Raw genomic sequence first — 19,108 nt, 5'->3', positions numbered from 1 at the left:
GACAGCATGTTAAGCATGTTTTTAGTTTATATATATTTGATTCTTTTCTGGATCGTTTTTAAAAAAATTTTTTTATCAAAATGCTGAAAGTGAGTGATGACACTTATTTAGCACATGCCAAGAAATGTTCTTTCTGCGTGAAGTGGACGGAAGTGTATTTCTCTTAAAAAATGTTTATGAATATCCAAAAAATGCTGCCTAAAGTTTTGATGACTTTAACCAACATGAATGAGAGATACCTAGACTATCAGTGAGAGCTTTTTTGCTTGTTATTAAACACAATAATTTGCAATTTACAAAAAATACACAATGATTTTGAAATATAAACTGTATATTTAGAAACTGTATAAAAAGAAATAAACATAGACAAGACAGACTTTAAACACATATTATATATTTAAACATTATTAGAGATAAAAGACTAAAACCATAGGATATTAGAAAATTAAACTAAAATGAAAAAGTATTATAGCAATACTGTACACCTTACAAGCATATACAAAGAGACAATGGATTATTTTCATATTTTAATGATTTAATTTTTTTTCTATTGCTACATTTGCCCCAACAACTACTGTTAAAATAACCCAATATTATCTTCTCGTTATAAGTCTGTTAGTTACGTTTCACGTTTGACATGTCGTCTGTTTAATTAGTAGTCTGTGAGTTAAAATATTGAAAAGAGAAACATTTTTCAATTATCTTGCCTATTGATTTCCTTTTAAATTAGAGAACTAACTATCATTATATTTAGTGAAATGTGCACCATGAATATCACATCTCGCTGTATGATTTGATGTGTAATCCTTTTTTGGTGTATTTTGGGCTACACTGAGCAGTCTGGTCTAGCAGCCGCTCTCTTGTCACTCACAGACAGACGCTGCACAGGGGAGAGAGCGGCCTAACAAAAGGCAAACAAACTCATGAATAAAAGAGCCATGAATATATGTGACGGTGTAAAGTGGGTTGGGACACGTTGGCTGGAATGTGAATATCCTGGGGTACATTTGATGCAGCGCCCATAGCAGACAGTGCATGATGAATGTTGCCCAGAGAGAATTAAAAGCTGTCATAGAAGCGGCCCACCATACTGAGATTAAGCCCCAGAAGGGCTCGACATCCTGGGAAGGTCTCGGAGCGCTGTGGCAGGTTGTCTCACTCGCCTGTCAAGCGCTGAGTTGTCACTGCCTATAAGACCGAAGGCACAGAAAGGCAGAAAGCTACATTCCCTGAGGATTTCTACCAAGGATCCCTCAGAAATGCGAGTCTGTAAGGCGCAATAAATTCTGTATCCAAACATATGATATTTCAGATAAGTGGCATTCAAAATACAAGAAGATTTCCTCACGTTTAGCGACGTAGAAAAGGGTTGTCCTGTTTCAGAAGAGATCTCTAAGCTGGTTATTTACCTTTTGATGCACCGAGCTATTTTGCCAGTGAGCAGTTGTGTCTCCATGAACTGCAGATAAAGCAGTAAAGTAGATTACATCTGCCTCAAGGGACCAATGTAAAGCATTTGTGTGACTGAAATCACAGATATGGGAAAACCATTGGAATCCAACAGGCACGACTGAACTTAAGTGTATCATTTTTACTTGTGCATGCCAATTCTTGAAAATATATTTGTTTAGGTTTTGCTCTGCCGGATTTTAGTGTATAAATGAACTCAGAAAAACTAATATATAAAAAAATATCACACTGGCATTCCCCCTGCGCTGCCGTTTCTGCAAAAACATTCCAGCTTAGAAATTTGTTGGCTATCAGCAAATATGACTTTTATTTTTAAGAGAAGAGTTTCCTCTCACACACACAGAAAAATTGCTGGTGTTATGTACAACGTGATCATAGGCCAATACATTTTTCATTTGTTATTGATAAACATACATTTTTCATCCTTTTTTTTTAAATTTCAGTTTCTGATTTCTGAATATCTGAGTATTTGTATTATGATGTGAATGGTTTGTACTAGAATTTACAACACTTTTATACTTTAGCTATTCACCATATTTGTAAAAAATATGGGTTTAAAACAAACAAACAAACAAATACTAATGGTCAAAAACTTGGAATGATTAAGATTTTGAAAGAAAACATTTTCTGCTCACCAAGCCTGCATTTATGTGATCAAAACACAATAAAAACAGCAATACTGTAAAATATTATTCCAATTTAAAATAACTGTTTTCTATTTGAATGTATTTTAAAATATAATTTATTTCTGTGATGTCATGGCCGATTTTTTTAGCAGCCATTACTCCGTTCTTCAGTGTCACATGATCCTGATTTTTTGCTAATTATTATGAATGCTGCAGCATAAACACAGTTAATAGCTTAATCTATTTCATATAAATGCTGTTCTTTCAAATTTTCAATGCATCAAAAAAATGTTCCTGACTTAAACCGGATTTCAACATTAACAATAAGAAACTTTATAAATACTTTTGTACCAATAATAATATTAGAATGATTTCTGAAGGATCACATGACACTGAAAACTGGAGTAATGACTGCTGAAAATTTAGTTTGGCATCATAGGAGTAAATTACATTAACAAAAAAAGAAAATAGTTATTTAAAACTGTACTATTTCATAATATGCCTATTTTTCCTGTATTTTGTGCATAAGAGACTTCTTTCAAAACATCTTGGTTATTTTAAACTTTTGACCGTTGTATTTGCTGAAGGTTATTACACCTCTTCTTGTTAGTCACAGCACATGGCATTACTTTGCCCTTGACTGTAAATTATATCTGTTGATGAACAGTAATCTTTATTGCTGATGGAGTAGGAAAGATTGCACTCTTGGCTAACATCCACAACAATGAGCCATTCTGTTCATGTGAAGAGTTAGTCATGTGAACTTAGTGCACTGCAAACATCGGTGCTTTGGTTTATGTCTATTTTTTGTTTCCAAGCAGGAGTCACTTCTCCTCACTAGTATTGTATGAAAATTATAGGGTAACAAGTCATAAAACGAGCTTAGCCAGCTGTTAAAATATCAAGGTTATATACAAGTATGTTGAATTGCATAGCTTGCTAAGGTCAGCCCTCCCCCTCCCGTCTCTGGACCTTGAGAAATAAAGCCCACGGACTTACAGGAGCTATACAGCGTGTGGCTGATACCTTTAGATGGCGCAGTTTCTCATGACACATTTTTAACCGAATCACCATCTTTTCATCCTATAAAAACAAACATATTTGATCCACAATCAAAGTGAGTTACATATTAAAATTAGAAATGTAGAATTTCATAAGCAGCATAACACTGCACAGTAAACAGGCAAAGTCAAATGATCACGAGTTGGCCTTTTTTTTTTACACACAACTTTCACTAGCCTAACCGATCGATCAACAAAAAGCGTTTGCTAAAGCAAGTATAACCACCAGCTGGTTTTAATGACATTTTATTCACAATAACCTACTCAAACGAAGACTCACACAGTGATATACACACTTACATTCTAAAAAAAAAAACAAATTAGTCCTTTCTTTTTCCTCAAACCACAAGTTCATGGTTTTAAAAGGCATTTAAAACATGCACTGGATCAGATACACTTGAGATGGTTAGGAAATGGCAGCCACAACAATCTACGTTTTTATCTCTGTCTTATTCACTCTCACACACACACACACACACACACACACACACACACAAGTTATCTGATTCAAAAGCAACAGAGGCTGTGGGAGGCAGATCATATCTTTATTTTATAGAATTGACCTTTTGCTCAACTGAGGGGTAACATTATAGAATTATATCTTTGGTTGCAATAAGTTAGGACTTTTGTTACTTTTGGAAGTTCTTTTGGTAAAAATGTGTCTGCCAAGAACATAAATGTAATGTTGAAATTATGCTGTTTAGAAATGTCAAAAGTTCATACGCCCTCAAAAGAGTCAAAGTCTATTGTTTTAGGAAACTGATTCCCTCATGGTTGTAGGATATTTTCCCAGCATGGCAAAATAAAATGTTTACCCAGGCAAAACTCTAAGAGTTTGTATGTTTACCTTACATATAGACTTTTAGAATCTTGATAATATGCCATATATATTCCTCGTATATTCCTGCCAAATTGACAGACTAACAAACACTTGGACATAAGCCATTTTTTCATGATCATCACATCACAAGATATTTATACTTTCTTCTGTGCAGTAACAGTTTACATATTTCGTAGACAAGAATACCGTTCATTTCTGTTGAATTGTGAACACAGACAATATTTCAAATTAAGTTTCAAAAAAGCTACAAGATGCTTGAAGTCAGATATAGTGTCCAATAATGTTTGCTTACATATATATATATATATATATATGAGAGAGAGAGAGAGAGAGAGAGTATTGTAAAGCAGTACAAAATTAAAGCAATATAAAGCAATTACTGTAAATGGTAATTGAGTTTCAATGCTTTAGTCCGTCGTGAATTTTGTGTGCATTTGCATTATAATTATAAACATCTGCCTTCCATTTCACTTGTACAAGGGATGTACAAGCCAGTGTGACTTGCAAATTCTTGGGAGGACATTAGGTTGCTTTTATTTGCACATTTCAAAAAGGCCTGTTACGCACACCATGCAAAATGTCTGTGGGTTTTACTGTACTTTGTTTATTATATTATTTAGTTCCCTTCTAGTCTGGATAAACAAGGATTTGCATGGCTCAAAATTTTTTTATGTCTAGCTTTACATTACAGTTCACGTTTTACATGAGAATTGTGTAAACTTTTTGTTTAACCTTTTATTTATTTTAATACACTGATTACTGACTTATTAGATTACTGACAATGCATCTCAATCTCAAAACATCTTTACTTTATATAGATTCACATTTTGCACCCATCTGTGCAAAACGTGATTTTCCCAGCATTCCCATGATTCTAACAAATTGTATAAATTGTTTGGATCAGTGTACAAGACTGCAAGTTGCAGCAAGATTTGAAAAAAAAAAAAAAAAAAAAGTGTGTTTGTGGTACATCCAATACACCAGACATTTATTTATTGTTTTTCATTTATTTTAATACCTTTATGTTTGTATACATTGCTGGCTGCTTTTAGGCAATTAAGGCATTTTATTAGGCATAAAATGTTATAGGCATGCAAGATCATGTTTAAATAAATATAACATATCTGCATAATATAACTAAGGCTAAAATACAATAAAAGCCTCACGCAGGAGCCCTTCAATCAAGTCATATTTTCCTTTGAGACATATATTATATTGTAGCTACAATATTCTAATTAAAAAAAAATTATAAATATATATACACATATATAATAATAAAAAAACAACAACGTTCGGCTTCTCAATAGGCTATGTAACAATTCTATATTTTACAATTATATTAATTTCTTTAATAAACACAACCAATATTCACTAAATATTAAGTCCCGCTTACTCATGGACTGTGGCGCAGAAAATTCAAACAATAATGCTAAAACACAGAACCATTAAAAACATAGGCTTGGTAACATGTAAAATGTGTATGTTCACGACACGCATGAAACACCCACCTTAACCATCGAGACGATGGGTCATCGTGAACAATGGACGCAAGCAAGGGTCCCAAACCAACAATCCACGCTGATATTTATGAATTGGGTAAGGCGCACGGCTGAATGTTAAACAACATCCGAAGGACAATCGGTGTTTTATCAGAGTACAGTTAAATGCTCCGCTGGCCATTAATAACACACGCGTTCAGAGAGAGCCATGAAGCTGTGGAGCTGCACTGATACAACGCCTCGAGACGAGCGGTTTCCACAGCAAATCAGCGCTATTGTTCCCGCGAGTCCTTGGAGAAACCGGCCAGTCCCGAAGCACGGTGTTTTTCCCGAAAGTGTTGTCATTTCAGTAGGAGTTGCAATTGAGGTATGCTCTTTCAAACCTGACAATTCACGTAGGTCTTTTCCTCCTGTGTGACCTGTTTCCACTGCCTTCATGAGGACGCCTTGAAACCGCCTCACTGGAGAGGCGCACGACAGGGGCGGTTAGAAACCGCGCCAGTTTTTTTTCTTTTTCTAATCATCTTTTTTTCCCAATGTGGAAAGGTCTCGTGAACTGATCGATTGATCGCCTAGAGTTTGTAGTTCAAGTTCAGATGAAATCGTGATGTCATGCTTCAGTGACTGATAATGAAAGTGAACGGGTGATTCAGAAAACTGGGAAAATATACTTTGATATTTCTTGCTTGATCTTGTTTCACAGGCTGTGATTTTGTCTATTGAAACTTAAGTATTTAATTTTACAGCTTCTCTGTATTCCCTTGTGGTTATTAATTTTTTTTAAAAGGAAACAGATCACTGACAAGGGAAATTTCACTACAGGTGGCTGTTTCATAAAACAAGTTTACCAAACAAGCCAGGCTTATTTCAGTTAGTCTGACTTATTTTGAACCAAATCAACTGACAATAAGTCACACTAACTGAAATAAACCTGGCTTGTTTGGTAAACTTGTTTTATGAAACAGCCCCCTGGTTGATAAAATAATGAAATACATTAAGAAATAACAAGCCTTCAGTCAAGTGGATTAGAGGATCTCATGTGTGTTCAACTTCACATTAATGCAAGGGTTTTTTTAAATTTAAGACAAGAACCGCCAAATGGGATTATATTTCCATAAAAAACATTTTATACCGTGTGTAAAAATATAGTAATGCTATTATAAGACAACGTTCTGTTTCCTAAATATAATATATTACTTTTATATTTTCACTGAACAAAAGCCAATTAAAGCAAAGTAATAAAATATTATCTGCAAAATATATAGTTTGACAGGTAATTTTTTTCAATATACTTAGCGGTTAAAAAATATTGTCTTGCACCCTGGGTGCGCCATCTGAAGACAACAGTAGCAAGGAGAAACTATAGAAAGATAGGCCTACAATACATTTACAATCCATTCTTGAATGTATGTGTCGCTAAATAGTCTAACTTTATTTTATTCCATTAAAAGCTACGACTGTCAGTAAAATAAAATATTTTTGCTTATCTCAAAATTTACGAAAACAGAATGAAAGTGTAATAATATCAGATAATAAAAGATCAAGCATTAAACATATTGTCGGAACAGGGACTAGTCCTAGATTAAAATAAACGTTAGAGCTGTCTAAACTGAAAAATGCTTGCACTGACATATCTTAAAATACATCAGTGCCATCGTTAGGTCTTAAAATGCACATTAATGCTTTTTTGTTTGTAAAAACTACTTAAATGTCCTAATTTAACAAAGGCCTAGTCCTGGCTTAATCCAATCCCTATCCGTTAAACCGCCCCAATAAGTCGTAACTTTGTTGGCCCCCAATTTTTTTCACGGAACGCCGATCGCCCCCTCGCGGCCCCTGGACTCAACTTCGAAATCCCTTGGTCTGATCTACAAAGCAGGCCTACAACTCATACCATGAATGCTTTAGAGAGTTGACTGGTGTAGTGTGTGTTCATTGAGTTATAACCAGGTCCGTATCCATCTTTTTAATGAGTCGAGTTTGAGCGGCCTTGAAACTGCCCTCCAAAAATTCTTCGCTTGTTTTGATCATTCAAGTCTAGAAGGAAGGGGAGCTTGAAACAGTTCAACCTCCTTGTTCCATAATTGGTTTTATAGAGCTGGCGAGGAGCCAAAGTGTTTACATGGAGTTGAGGGACACTTCTGTAGACCAATCAAATGCTTCGTTGTAGAACGTGTCGGATGAGATTCGCGGAGGCGGAGCTTGTTAAACAATGCTTGTTTCATTGCAGAAGAGTTTACCGAGAGCTACAGTGGTTTGAGCACAGGGCCTTCCCCCCGTATGTGCTTTCGCTCTGCGTAGCTACGGATGGTTTGTAAATGGAGTCTAAGAAATTTTCCACCACACGTCTCACGGATTTTGCGAAGAAACTGGATTTTATAAACTGAGTCGCCATTTCAAGTAAGACGTCGCCAGCTATCATTCCGCACATGATCCGTTACACAGTAACACGATGTTTACGAAGCAAAATCGGAGACACTTTAAAAAAAAAATAAAGAATGTTTACGCGGTGAAAAGGCGGGGGATAGTTCGGCTTGCTCGGTTTAGTAACCATACTTCTTTATCTGCAACTCACTGAGCACTGTTTTCGAAAGACTAACGTTTGGGCGGAAAAGTTTGTTGCTGGAAATGGAAACGGGAAAGTTTGAAACGTGGCTGTCGATCGGCTTGGTGTTGCCATCATGAAGCATGGCTGTATAACATGCGCGCATCTAAACTTTGATTCGTCGTTATTTTCAGTCGTGTTTTGATGCCTGTTACTTAATCTTGACATTTGCAGCAACATTCAAGCTACTGAAAGTTGCCACGTGAAAAGGTCAGACGTGTGGATAAGGCGTTGTGTAATTTCTTGTAATAAAAATAATAACTAAAGTAATACGAGAAATCATATTTGGAAAGGACGAAGTGGAACCACCTCATCAAATCATAGTCCTGTAACATTAACCATTTATTTTAAGTTAATAACGCCTAGTATAACGATAAGGCTTGCAGTGACAAACTGTTCAGCAAGCTATTACATGATTGAAACTGCTTCTATATGCATGTAAAACTAGTTATTAGTTTAACGGGATACTACCGCAATAATGTACTTATCTAGATATTAAACTAGACTTAATGCATTATGCCGAATAAAGAGTAGATAAACCTGCAGACAGACGTTTCGGCAGAAGTCAATAATACAGTCCGCTTAATGCTATAGCCTACAAGAAGCAAGGAAAAGAAAATAACATTGTATTACTGTCATTAACAGGTTCGGATCACCAAAACCGACATGATACGCTCGCCAGTGGTGGTTGTTACATCCGTCCGTTTTATGCAATTATTATTTTGTTTTTACTATCCATATCGTGCATGTCGCGTGTTTTAAACACACAAGCGGACAGCTCGCGACCGTTTACGCAGAATTATATACGAACAATAATAAATATGTTTGTGATCCGTTTGAATGAACCCATAGGTCACTTTGCGTGAATGATCAGTCAAGTCTCCACCAAAAGGCTGGATTTTCGCCCAATATACTGCCTGCAAGCAGATTACGAGAGGCATTACCTAAAACGGTTTATCCTAAAACGGACTTTTCGCGAGTGATATTAAACGTTTTGATGTCCGCTTGCATCCTCGCCGCTCGCATTGAGAAGATTACTCTCTTTTTCCAGTGATCTAGTTGAGATTAAAACTGCGTCATTATATGACAGCACTGCCCGTGTGCATCTCCATATAATTTTGGATTCATTTCAGTAGTGATCCGCATCTATCGAGACTATTTCTTCTTCTGTTTTGTTTTTGTAGGTCGGCAGAATGCCGGATAAGGACACTGATTTGCCTAGGAATCTAGGGACATTATAGCCATTAAGACTGGCTTATTCGGATTTACCCGATCGGACTGTTTCTTTGATCAAGTTGGGTCATTGTGGATGATGGATGGCCGAGACTTCGGACCCCCCAGATCTGTTCACGTACCGCCGCCCCTTCTCTCGGGGCTGCCCATGGAGTCACACCGGCTCGGCGCGGCGGCTGCGGCCGGCAGAATGCCACCGTCTCCCGGTCATCTGGGCGCGGGGCACCCGGCGGCTCTACACACTGGAAAATTTCTTTCATCGGCCATGAACCTACATTCTCACCACAGTAAGTGCAGTTTTGTTTATTTTTCCTCATTTCTGCAAAAGCATTAAAAAAAATAGATATGAAAACATAAACACAAGTCACTTTTTAACTTTTTAGCGTTTTGTAAACGATCTGCAGTGCTGTTCAGATCTTAACATTTTATGTCGCTTGGTACGACTTTACGGAAACATGGGGAGGAGTGAATTATGTTTAATAGTGTTAATAATGATTTAATACTTCTGTTTAAGTTTATGCGGATGTGGTGTATGTGCGCGAATACTCCTATTAAATGCGTGTAATATAGGCTATGCTCTTCACAAAACAGGACTCGCGTTCGGTTACAGATAAACAAACACATTGGCTTTCAGATGTAGGCTACTCGTAAGCCTTTATGGGAACAGTTGTTTTTAAAAGCAGTGCAGTATCAGCGCTCAAATCACCCGTTTCCTCGCTCGCAAACAACACTAAAGAAAAATGCTAAAAACGTGGAAAGTAATGCGTGTTGGCGTAAGTTGAATTATTCAGCTGTTTGAGTAAAACAGGAGATGTCTTTTGGGCAAAAGATCTCGTGTTTTTTAACTAGCATTCAATGAAAATCGACACTATAGATTCATGACTGAAATTGCCCCATTTGTTTTCCATCACTCCCCCTCTCTGGCTGGGGCAAACACTACAATTACTGCTCTTCCCGAGTGAACTATTGCCTTCCCTGTCACTCAGTCAAGTCACAGTGTCTGACCCTTGTGTTTAGAAATACTCTTTAACAGTCTACACTGCATATTAAAGGAAAATTGTTTGCTGAGATGCTACATTTCGTCTTGTAAATGTTGTGATGTTGTTTAGATGCATATAGCTGGATTCATTAGTAACATGCTGTATGTTCGTGTGATTTAGTTATAATATTATTTTTTAGTAGGCCTTGTTTTTTTTTAAGAAACATAGATCTGTATGTTGTGGTCATTATGAGATGGCTAACGTGTTGCACAAATAATTTTTACGTTGAAAATATAATGAAAATGTCACACTTAATGACCCTTCTCAGGAAAAATCAACTAATTTGTGCTGCGTATAGGCGTTGGGGAATTTTTTTTACTGTTTAATTGGATGCTGATAAGAACATTGTGTTGTGATGTCTTAAAGACTTTATTGTGAGGATGTTGAGTTCAGAGAAAGAACTGTTGGTGTATTATGTGTTTCTGCAACTAATAGATTTGAGTTTCTATTACTGTCTCAGTCAATTATTGTGACATGGTGGTTTCTGTCATGTGCAGTAATTGAAATGAATGTTGTAGCTTATGTTGCTAAAATAATGCAGTAGTTGTTGTTTATTGTAATAGTTGTTGGAAATTCTAAAACGTAAGTCTTCATTAAACAAGTGACTGCCAAACAGTGTTAATGATGCTGTATAGCATAGCTGTCTTGTGTCCAGGAGCTGGACCCAATGCAAATTATTTGTAATACATGTAGAACAAACCACCATCTACATCAAAGTTTATCATGAATGACAACAGTGCTTGGATTGTTTGTGGGGGAAAAACTGTGATTTTCCAGCGTAGCAACCTATATTAAAAAAGTGATTCTGTGTTTTATCACTGGTATATTGTTAATCTTTTTATATAGTGAATAATGAAGCTCTTGACTTTTCCCTTTTCAGATAGATGTAACATTCTGCAGATGTCAAAGAGAGCCTTTAGATCTCTAAAGAAAAGAGATTTTTTTATGTTTAGGGCTGTGTAGATCTCGGCAGTTTACTATGCATATTTCCAATCTACCTGAGAGAGCTTTGTATTAGTTCAAGTCACCCTCACCCTAACCTTCAACTACCATGGCATTTTTACACGGTGTTATTTGATGATTTATACTGATAAGATTTGGGTAGAGTAATAAATTGTCACTGCATTTGATAGCACCTTACCCTTATTGGATGATTACCTTTCAGAGATGATTGTTTTATTATTATTGCCTAGAGCTTTGATGAGTCATTTAGTTCTTTAAAGAATTAAAAGATGCATTTTGTGTGTGTGTGTGTGCACATACACGTCTATCTTTATCTAGCAATTTCTTGGGTACAGGAATCAATAGAAACAAGACCTTCAAAGGGCATGTGGTACTCTTTGCTCATGAGTCCAAATATGTGCTTTTATTATTTTGATCTGCCGATATGTTTGATAAAACATTTGTGGCACTAACCTACCACATAGTGTCCTTGTAATTCTGTAAGAAATGTTATTTTGACAACATTGCATAAATGCGTTTATTTAAAAAAGTGATGTCTCATTGAAGTATTCATTTGCATTTAATGACTTTTTTCATATATGGTCTTCATGCGTGGTTGTAATGAGTGGCGGATACATCATATGTTTATGGAATGACTCAGTTTCCTGGGAACTGCCTGAACATTCCATTCTTTCCAATAATAAATGTTCAATAGCCAAATTTCCTCTCTTTGAAATAGAAAACAGATTTCTGTCTCTTGTTTTGCCGGTTCACCAGATTCTATGGAATATGTTGTTTTTGTGACTGGATACATTAGTTACTGAATGGGATAGATGTAGTTTTTGGAAGAGTTAAGAACAGCATGTAAGTGCACTGTAACTTGAATTTGATCACCGTTCAGTACGGGGCACAATGTTGGGAAGTGAGCTTTTTAAATGATATTTTCAAGCACTTTGTACACAGACATGTTGAAGTTGTAAAGGAAGGCTGCTTTTGAACCCCTGTCTCAGCGCCAGATAACAAGGGAGGGTGGCTTCTGGTTTGTTGGATTTAAACCAAGTCACATGGTGAGAGACTTGAGGGGCATGTGAGCAAAACTTCATGCCTGGAATTTCATGTGGAGTATATGAAAATATGTAATTTGAGTCTTGAATGCAGTGTACATGGCCTTTTACATGTGGGGTGGAAAGCAATCTCAGTTTGTGCCATATGTGTGCTTCCCAACAGATTCAGAACTGTTCTGGTTTTCACCCAGCTGTTCGTCATACTGCATTACTTACCACTGTTTGATACTGTAAGGCTTTGTAGAATTGTCCAGAAAAAAGAATAACAGCTGTAGTTGTAGAGAGGATAGAAGCGTGAATAAATGAGTGATTTAGTTCGTAATATTGTTTGTCTCTTAAACCGAAGGAGAGTAGATGTTTGAGCAAGCTAAATGAAGTGTAAGTGTGGCTCTGTTTTGGGAAAGGGGTGGGTGTACCTTTTGGAGTTTTTGCACCAGCTTGTGAAGCAAACATGTACAACATTGAACACTCGTTCCAAAAATTTCACGCATGAATCCAACTCACCAGATGGCTGTTATTCTTGGATTTCAAAGTGACAACATTCTGTCCCTTAACTTTAATGCTTTGCTGTTATGGAAAGCGTTTTACTGAAATGTGGTTGCAGAGCATTTCTATAGGAAGTGCTTTTTTTCCACAGGACTTATCTGTAATTCGCCTTAATGGCAACCATTTTTTCTGCAATCTGACAAGGGCCCTATGCATTGCACACATTGTTTATGAACTGTAAATCATCATAATGTTAATAGAACTTACAGGGGTTGGAGTTTTGTTTTAACTTCCAATATATGGTTAAGGTGTCTGTCTGCTTTTTATGTAACTGGTGTTTTTTTTCTTTTGTATTTACTTAATTGCAAAATTTTGTATTTAATGCTCATTTTTGGCATGTTTTCCTTTTGGGTAATGGCTTTCTCGTTTGAACTGTTTAGATTCTTAGAACTTCTTACATTTGATTCGCTTCTAAAGATCAGCTGATTCAAATATGTTTTGAACACATCTTGATATTTACAGTGCAACACTTTAAAACAGACCTGTAAACATGGCAGAAATTATATGAATCATCACCCAAAGGGCTGAGTTTTTGGGCGTCTGGTAGGAAATGGCAGCGGATGTTGAGAGCTTAAAGAGATGGTTTGAGAAACCTGAATCCAGGAGTGTTTTATAGGGACTTAACCTGCTCATCTGCTGGTCTTCACATTTAACACTGAACATCCCACTGAAAAGGAATATGCTGTTATGCATAATATTTGCTACGTCTCTATAACGTTGTTTTATATAATACAATTTATATGTCAGTGTAATTTAAAGCAATGGATCTAGATGGATAGACTCATCTTCCGTGATACTGTAGTTTAGGGTAGGGGTGGCTCGATACCAATTTTTCAGAACCGATCCCGATCCAATACCAGAAATTCAGAGTATCTGCCGATACCGATATCGATCCGATACCTGGGCACTTTTTATTTTTAATCAGTGTTGAATTTTTATACTTCAATGTGTGTTGACCTGATCATTACTTTTTTGTGTTACACACAATCTACTAAATATAGACCACTTTATTGTAAAGAAAAACAATAAATTAATGCACATATAATTATAATCTATGAAAAAAAAATACTATAATAAACTAGGTTAGTGGATAATTCAGTAGCTAAACAATTTTATAAAATCTAAAATTAGTGGGGGAAAAACAGTATTTAGTGGGGAACAAATAAAAGTGAATGTGTAGGACTGAATCTAAAATGATAATGTAAAATGATATACATTGCTCTTTTGTATTGTTGTAAAATACATTCATGAAAAACAAGTTATGATACGAAAGGCTCCAAATACAGAGTGGCACAAAGCACTTATGCGCATTCTGTGCGCAGAATGATATGCTTGAAGCAGCACAGAGTCACAGCGCGCAGCGCTCCGCATAGAAAGGTTCAAAGCACAAAGTGAAGAGATATTAATGTGTAGTATATTAAATCTGTGCGATTAGTTTATTGAGCCTTTTCTTTTAACAGTTTTAAATTTCAGTTATTGTGCTCGTTAAGAACATAGTGCTCTCTAGTCCAGTGTTATGATCTAACAGACACCAACACGATTTTGAAAACAGCATGAAGATAAAGTCCTTTTATGCAAAACCATTTATCTTTATTTACAGATCAAGTATAATATGTGACCCTGGACCACAAAACCAGTCTTAAGTCGCTGGGGTATATTTGTAGCAATAGCCAAAAATACATTGTATGGGTCAAAATTATAAATTTCTTTTATGCCAAAAATCATTAGGATATTAAGTAAAGATCATGTTCCATGAAGATATTTTGTAAATTTCTTAACGTAAATGTATCTCAACTTCATTTTTGATTAGTAATATGCATTGCTAAGAACTTTATTTGGACAACTTTAAAGGCCATTTTCTCAATATTTAGATTCTTTTTGCACCCTCAGATTCCAGATTTTTAAATAGTTGTATCTTGGCCAAATATTGTCAGATCCTAACAATGTAACGGCTTCAGAACACTTGAAATATAGTGCACGAAGACTTTATGGTGTTTTATTATGTGTTTGTGGGTTTTGTGGGACTTATGACAATAACACGTATACGCACTAATATAGTATACGCACAATATCAGTTTTGGATCGGTCTCTTCTGACTGTTACCCCGATACTGAATATCGGATCGGCGCACCTCTAGTTTAGGGACAGTAGAATTAACATGGTTTTTCTGTTGCTGGGAAGGAGGATGAAGGAGAACAAGCTTAAATTGTGTAATGCTCAGTGTCTGTGTAATGGCTGACATGTTCGGAGATTTTTAAAGGATATTAATCTGAAGATTATATGGCTTTCTGAACCTCAGAGAATGATTCACCAAGTTCGTTTTGACCTGCATTTACTGGTTGATGGTTTTTCATTTCTCATTTTTCTTGAGTCAGTGATTGTCTATTGTTCAGACTGAACAAGCATCCATTATTTTTTACTTCCTTGTCTTATATCAGTCACGTTAGCCTTAGTAATTGTAATAGCCTTACTAATAAGGGGACGTTAATGTTTGTTGAACATGCTGAAATGTAATGCACAAAATGTGCCTTTCTACTCCATAGCCAGCTCGTTTAACAAGGTTCCCGTGCATCATGGGAAAATGCAAATATTCACTTGATATGCCTTTGAAGTGCGCTGCCTTTTGGAATGTACGATTGATCGATTTTCATATGGCGCATCAGAGGATCCTGGGGTTGCAGCCCTGCTGGTGGTTTATGGGCTGTTTTTAATAGAGGACCCTGGTGTTTGGCCTCAAGATAGGAATGACTGCCTCCACATGGTTCACTCCCCTCTAGATTTTGGGGTTTGTTTTATTGATTCCATTTGAGCACCCTCTTTTTGCTAAAACCCCAACTGGCAGCTTAGTTTTATGTGAATTTTTCTATTTTTGAAGAACTGTCTTTCCTGTTGTTGCAGGAGCTTGCGGGTATTCAGAGCTGGGCATGAACGTTATGTTTATTTCAGCCTTTTCCATTTAATAAGCTGTACATTATACTATCGTTTTGATGGCTTCTCCAGAAATGGCTGCGTTGCCTTAATCAGGAAGGGAACAAGCCCTCATTTATAACCTGAAGGGTGTTTTTAGGGAGGGGGGGGACCACTTGTAAAAATGGCTTTTGCCAACCAGGTGTTATCCTTTGCCGCTCTGTACGCTGATGTTTCAAGGTTACAGGAACCTTCCTATAAAGTGCAGAGAGGGGGAAAGAGCTAAACCAGTGATTGTTGCCGTTTATTTAGCAACGGGATGTGATGAAAGCCGAATTAATGTGTAACAGTCCTCAGTGCTGTCTGGTTGTATCACGGCAGTGGAACTTACTTTGTGGTTCGCCTGCAGCGTGGGCCAGGAGCGGGCCGTAGTAGACAGTATGAGACCTGTCCCTCATTGTGATCTACTGTGACAGGCGAGGAGCTCATCTGAAAGGGTGAATGGTAAAATGCGGGAGTCCAACCCCCTCTCGTCCTGAGTGGTATGGCAGGAGCGCAGGGACTGATGGAAAGAGAGCAGGAGGGGGAGGATTTGTGTAAACGTCCTGCAGCCTTGACTTTCTTCTGAATTAAACATAAAGTGTTTAGTGTCCTGGCGCGTAGACCCCATTTGCTTCATCCTACATGGGTTATGCGCTGCACACATTTGAAATAAACTGCCCCGGCTGTTAAGACATGCTCATGTGAATGTGTTTTATGAGGAGTGCTGGGGTCTCACTGGAGGGTGTTTGCAGCTTATTTTTTCCTGTTTTAAGTGTCCGGATTTTGAGTTTTATTTTCTTTTTTTTTTTTTGGATTATTTGAAGCCTTTCTTTCTAAACCTTTGATCATTAGCCTTCCTTCATAACGCTGCTTAAAAAAACCCTGGGAGTGCCAGGAACTAATACGAAATTCCCTTTAGAATGATCCCATTGTACAGGAAGAGTGGGAAATAGAACATCCTCGATTTAACATCTGCAAGAAATGGCAGTGGGGAAAAAATGTTATTAAAATGTAATTTGACTGTAAGTGATTGGAAGGCTGATAAGATCAAGTTTCTATGTTGCAGAACCTCATGGCCTAGAAAAACTACAGTGTGTCTGTGCTGTTTAATTCGGCTCTCTTTGCTAAAGGACAAAACAGAAATAGCTAGCTGATTTTGCATCATATTTATTGCTCCCTTCATTTATCACTTCATTATTGGGGTTTTACATTTAAATTTTTTTTGGTGGCATCACTATACTAAGTGGCTATATTATATTATTTTTAGTGCTGTCAAATGATTAATCGTGATAATCACATACAAAACGTGTGTACTGTGTGTATTTATTATGTGTATATATAAATACACGTACAGTATATATTTGGAAAGTATTTACATTCACATTATTTATATATATATATATATATATATATATATATATATATATAATAAATTTAAAATATAAACAACATTTTTCTTAAATATTTACATGCATGTTTATTTATATATACATAATGAATATACATAGTACACACACACATTATGTAAACAAAATTATTTTGGATGTGATTAATCGTTTGACAGCACTAATTATTTTCTATATTATATTACTATATAGTATTTTATCTTATATTATATTATATAATGGTTCAATTATGTTATGTTGGCTCATTATTATTATTATTATTATTATTGTTATCATTATTTTATTTGAGTTTTTCTTCAGGTTTGATTTTCAAACCTTTGCCCCAGTGATTGCTTTGATGGATGTTCTTTTATAATTTGGTATCTAAAAATGATTTTATAGGCTGATAATGGCATTTTACAGTACATTGAGTCACTAGCAATAATAATTAGTGCTCTCAGCTGAAGTTGCTGAGACTGCATGTGCACACGGGTCTGAAGGATGGGCCAAAGGGCAGTGAGGGTGGTGTCGAGGATGGGGTAGTTTGTGTCGGGGGAAGGGCCACACAGGATAGCAGTGACCTGACCTGGGATTAGGCCGTGCCTCTGAAAAGCTAACAAAGGATGTGAAATGAAAGCCAGCACTGCAGCTCAGCTCTCATATCACACTGACTCCAGTTACAGTGCCTGCAACAAAGTGCTGAAGACGCTCGTACTGTTTTAGCTTGCCCAGCCATGACAAACATTTACCAAATGCACAGTTTCATTTCGTTTCTTAAATGAATACATGGATTATTAGAGGTAATTTTTGCTGCTTTAAATGTGTAGTTTTAGGTTAAGTAACTACTTTTACTTTGAGTAATCTTGGCTTGGATTGGATTTTTATTACACTAGAATTTATAGTGCAGCTGCAGTTTAAAGAAATTTCCAGTGGTCCACAATGTTTTCCAGTAAATTCTACTAGTTATATTTTTATTATTTAGATATTTATTATACAAATTTGATCAGCTCACATGTATTTAATTTCATTGGTATTTAATTTTTCATAATTAAATACCAGGAGGAACCTTTTTTTTTCTCCTGAGGCGTTTGTCATCATGTGCTAATTTGTCTGAAGAAAGATGAAAGGGTCAGGTGAGATCACAGCACCCTGTGTAATATCTGGAATGGTGGGATCTTGAATTTGGACACACAGCCTTATTTTCCATGTCACTGATGTACAGTGTTGTTTTTGTGTAATGAAAAGGTGATGAGCAGCTTTTCTTCAGTGCAGATATTAATGTTAGTAGGGCAGTACGTCACATTGCACAGCTGTTTGAAGTAGATATGATGAAAAAAGCTGCCGCATAATACAGAGCTGCTTCTGTGTTTTTATTCCATGCTTCATTTTTTTTTCATGTTTCATCGTGGGTAAGAAATTGCAAAGCTTCATCGCACGCTCACGTCATTTCTTGGCCGCAAGGTCACGGCTCTGGCTGCTGGTAACCCCTTAAAAAGACACACTGTGAACAAATGCTACTTTTGTAACTTTAACAGCGTTCTGTCTTGAAAGGAAGGATTGAATGTTGATGGTCACAAATGTGCTTGACCTTTCTATTGCTGGCTCGTGTGTCTGCTTCTCCTGGTAACCAATCAGCTGTTGGGTGGAGCTCAAAGGAAAATCCTCTGACAGCAGTAGAACACGTACTTTATTTAGATTATAGATTTAGTTGAGTCTTTGTATATCAAGTCTGTTTAAATAATAAAGAAAAGTACTTTTTGTCCTGAATCAGATTTAATTCTCATGTGCTTTGAGTACATATTATTCTGCTCAAACTAAAGGACAAACTCTGCATGCAAAACTAAACG

The 19,108-nt window shown here is 36.5% G+C and overlaps 1 protein-coding gene across 1 annotated transcript in view; it reads left to right on the top strand.

Annotated features, from left to right (window-relative positions):
• The first annotated feature begins 7,713 nt into the window (after window positions 1-7,713).
• tnrc18 (trinucleotide repeat containing 18) overlaps window positions 7,714-19,108 on the top strand; it is a 66,517-nt gene continuing 55,122 nt past the window's right edge. The window contains 2 exon segments of the mRNA XM_058768441.1: window positions 7,714-7,897; window positions 9,287-9,622. Of these exon segments, the coding sequence (XP_058624424.1) occupies window positions 9,412-9,622 (211 nt within the window). The 5' untranslated portion in view covers window positions 7,714-7,897; window positions 9,287-9,411.

Source organism: Onychostoma macrolepis, chromosome 03 (genome assembly GCF_012432095.1).
Source record: "Onychostoma macrolepis isolate SWU-2019 chromosome 03, ASM1243209v1, whole genome shotgun sequence".
Classification (NCBI taxonomy): domain Eukaryota; kingdom Metazoa; phylum Chordata; class Actinopteri; order Cypriniformes; family Cyprinidae; genus Onychostoma; species Onychostoma macrolepis.
Note: the sequence above shows the minus strand (reverse complement) of the source record. Positions and strands in the feature narration are given on the sequence as shown.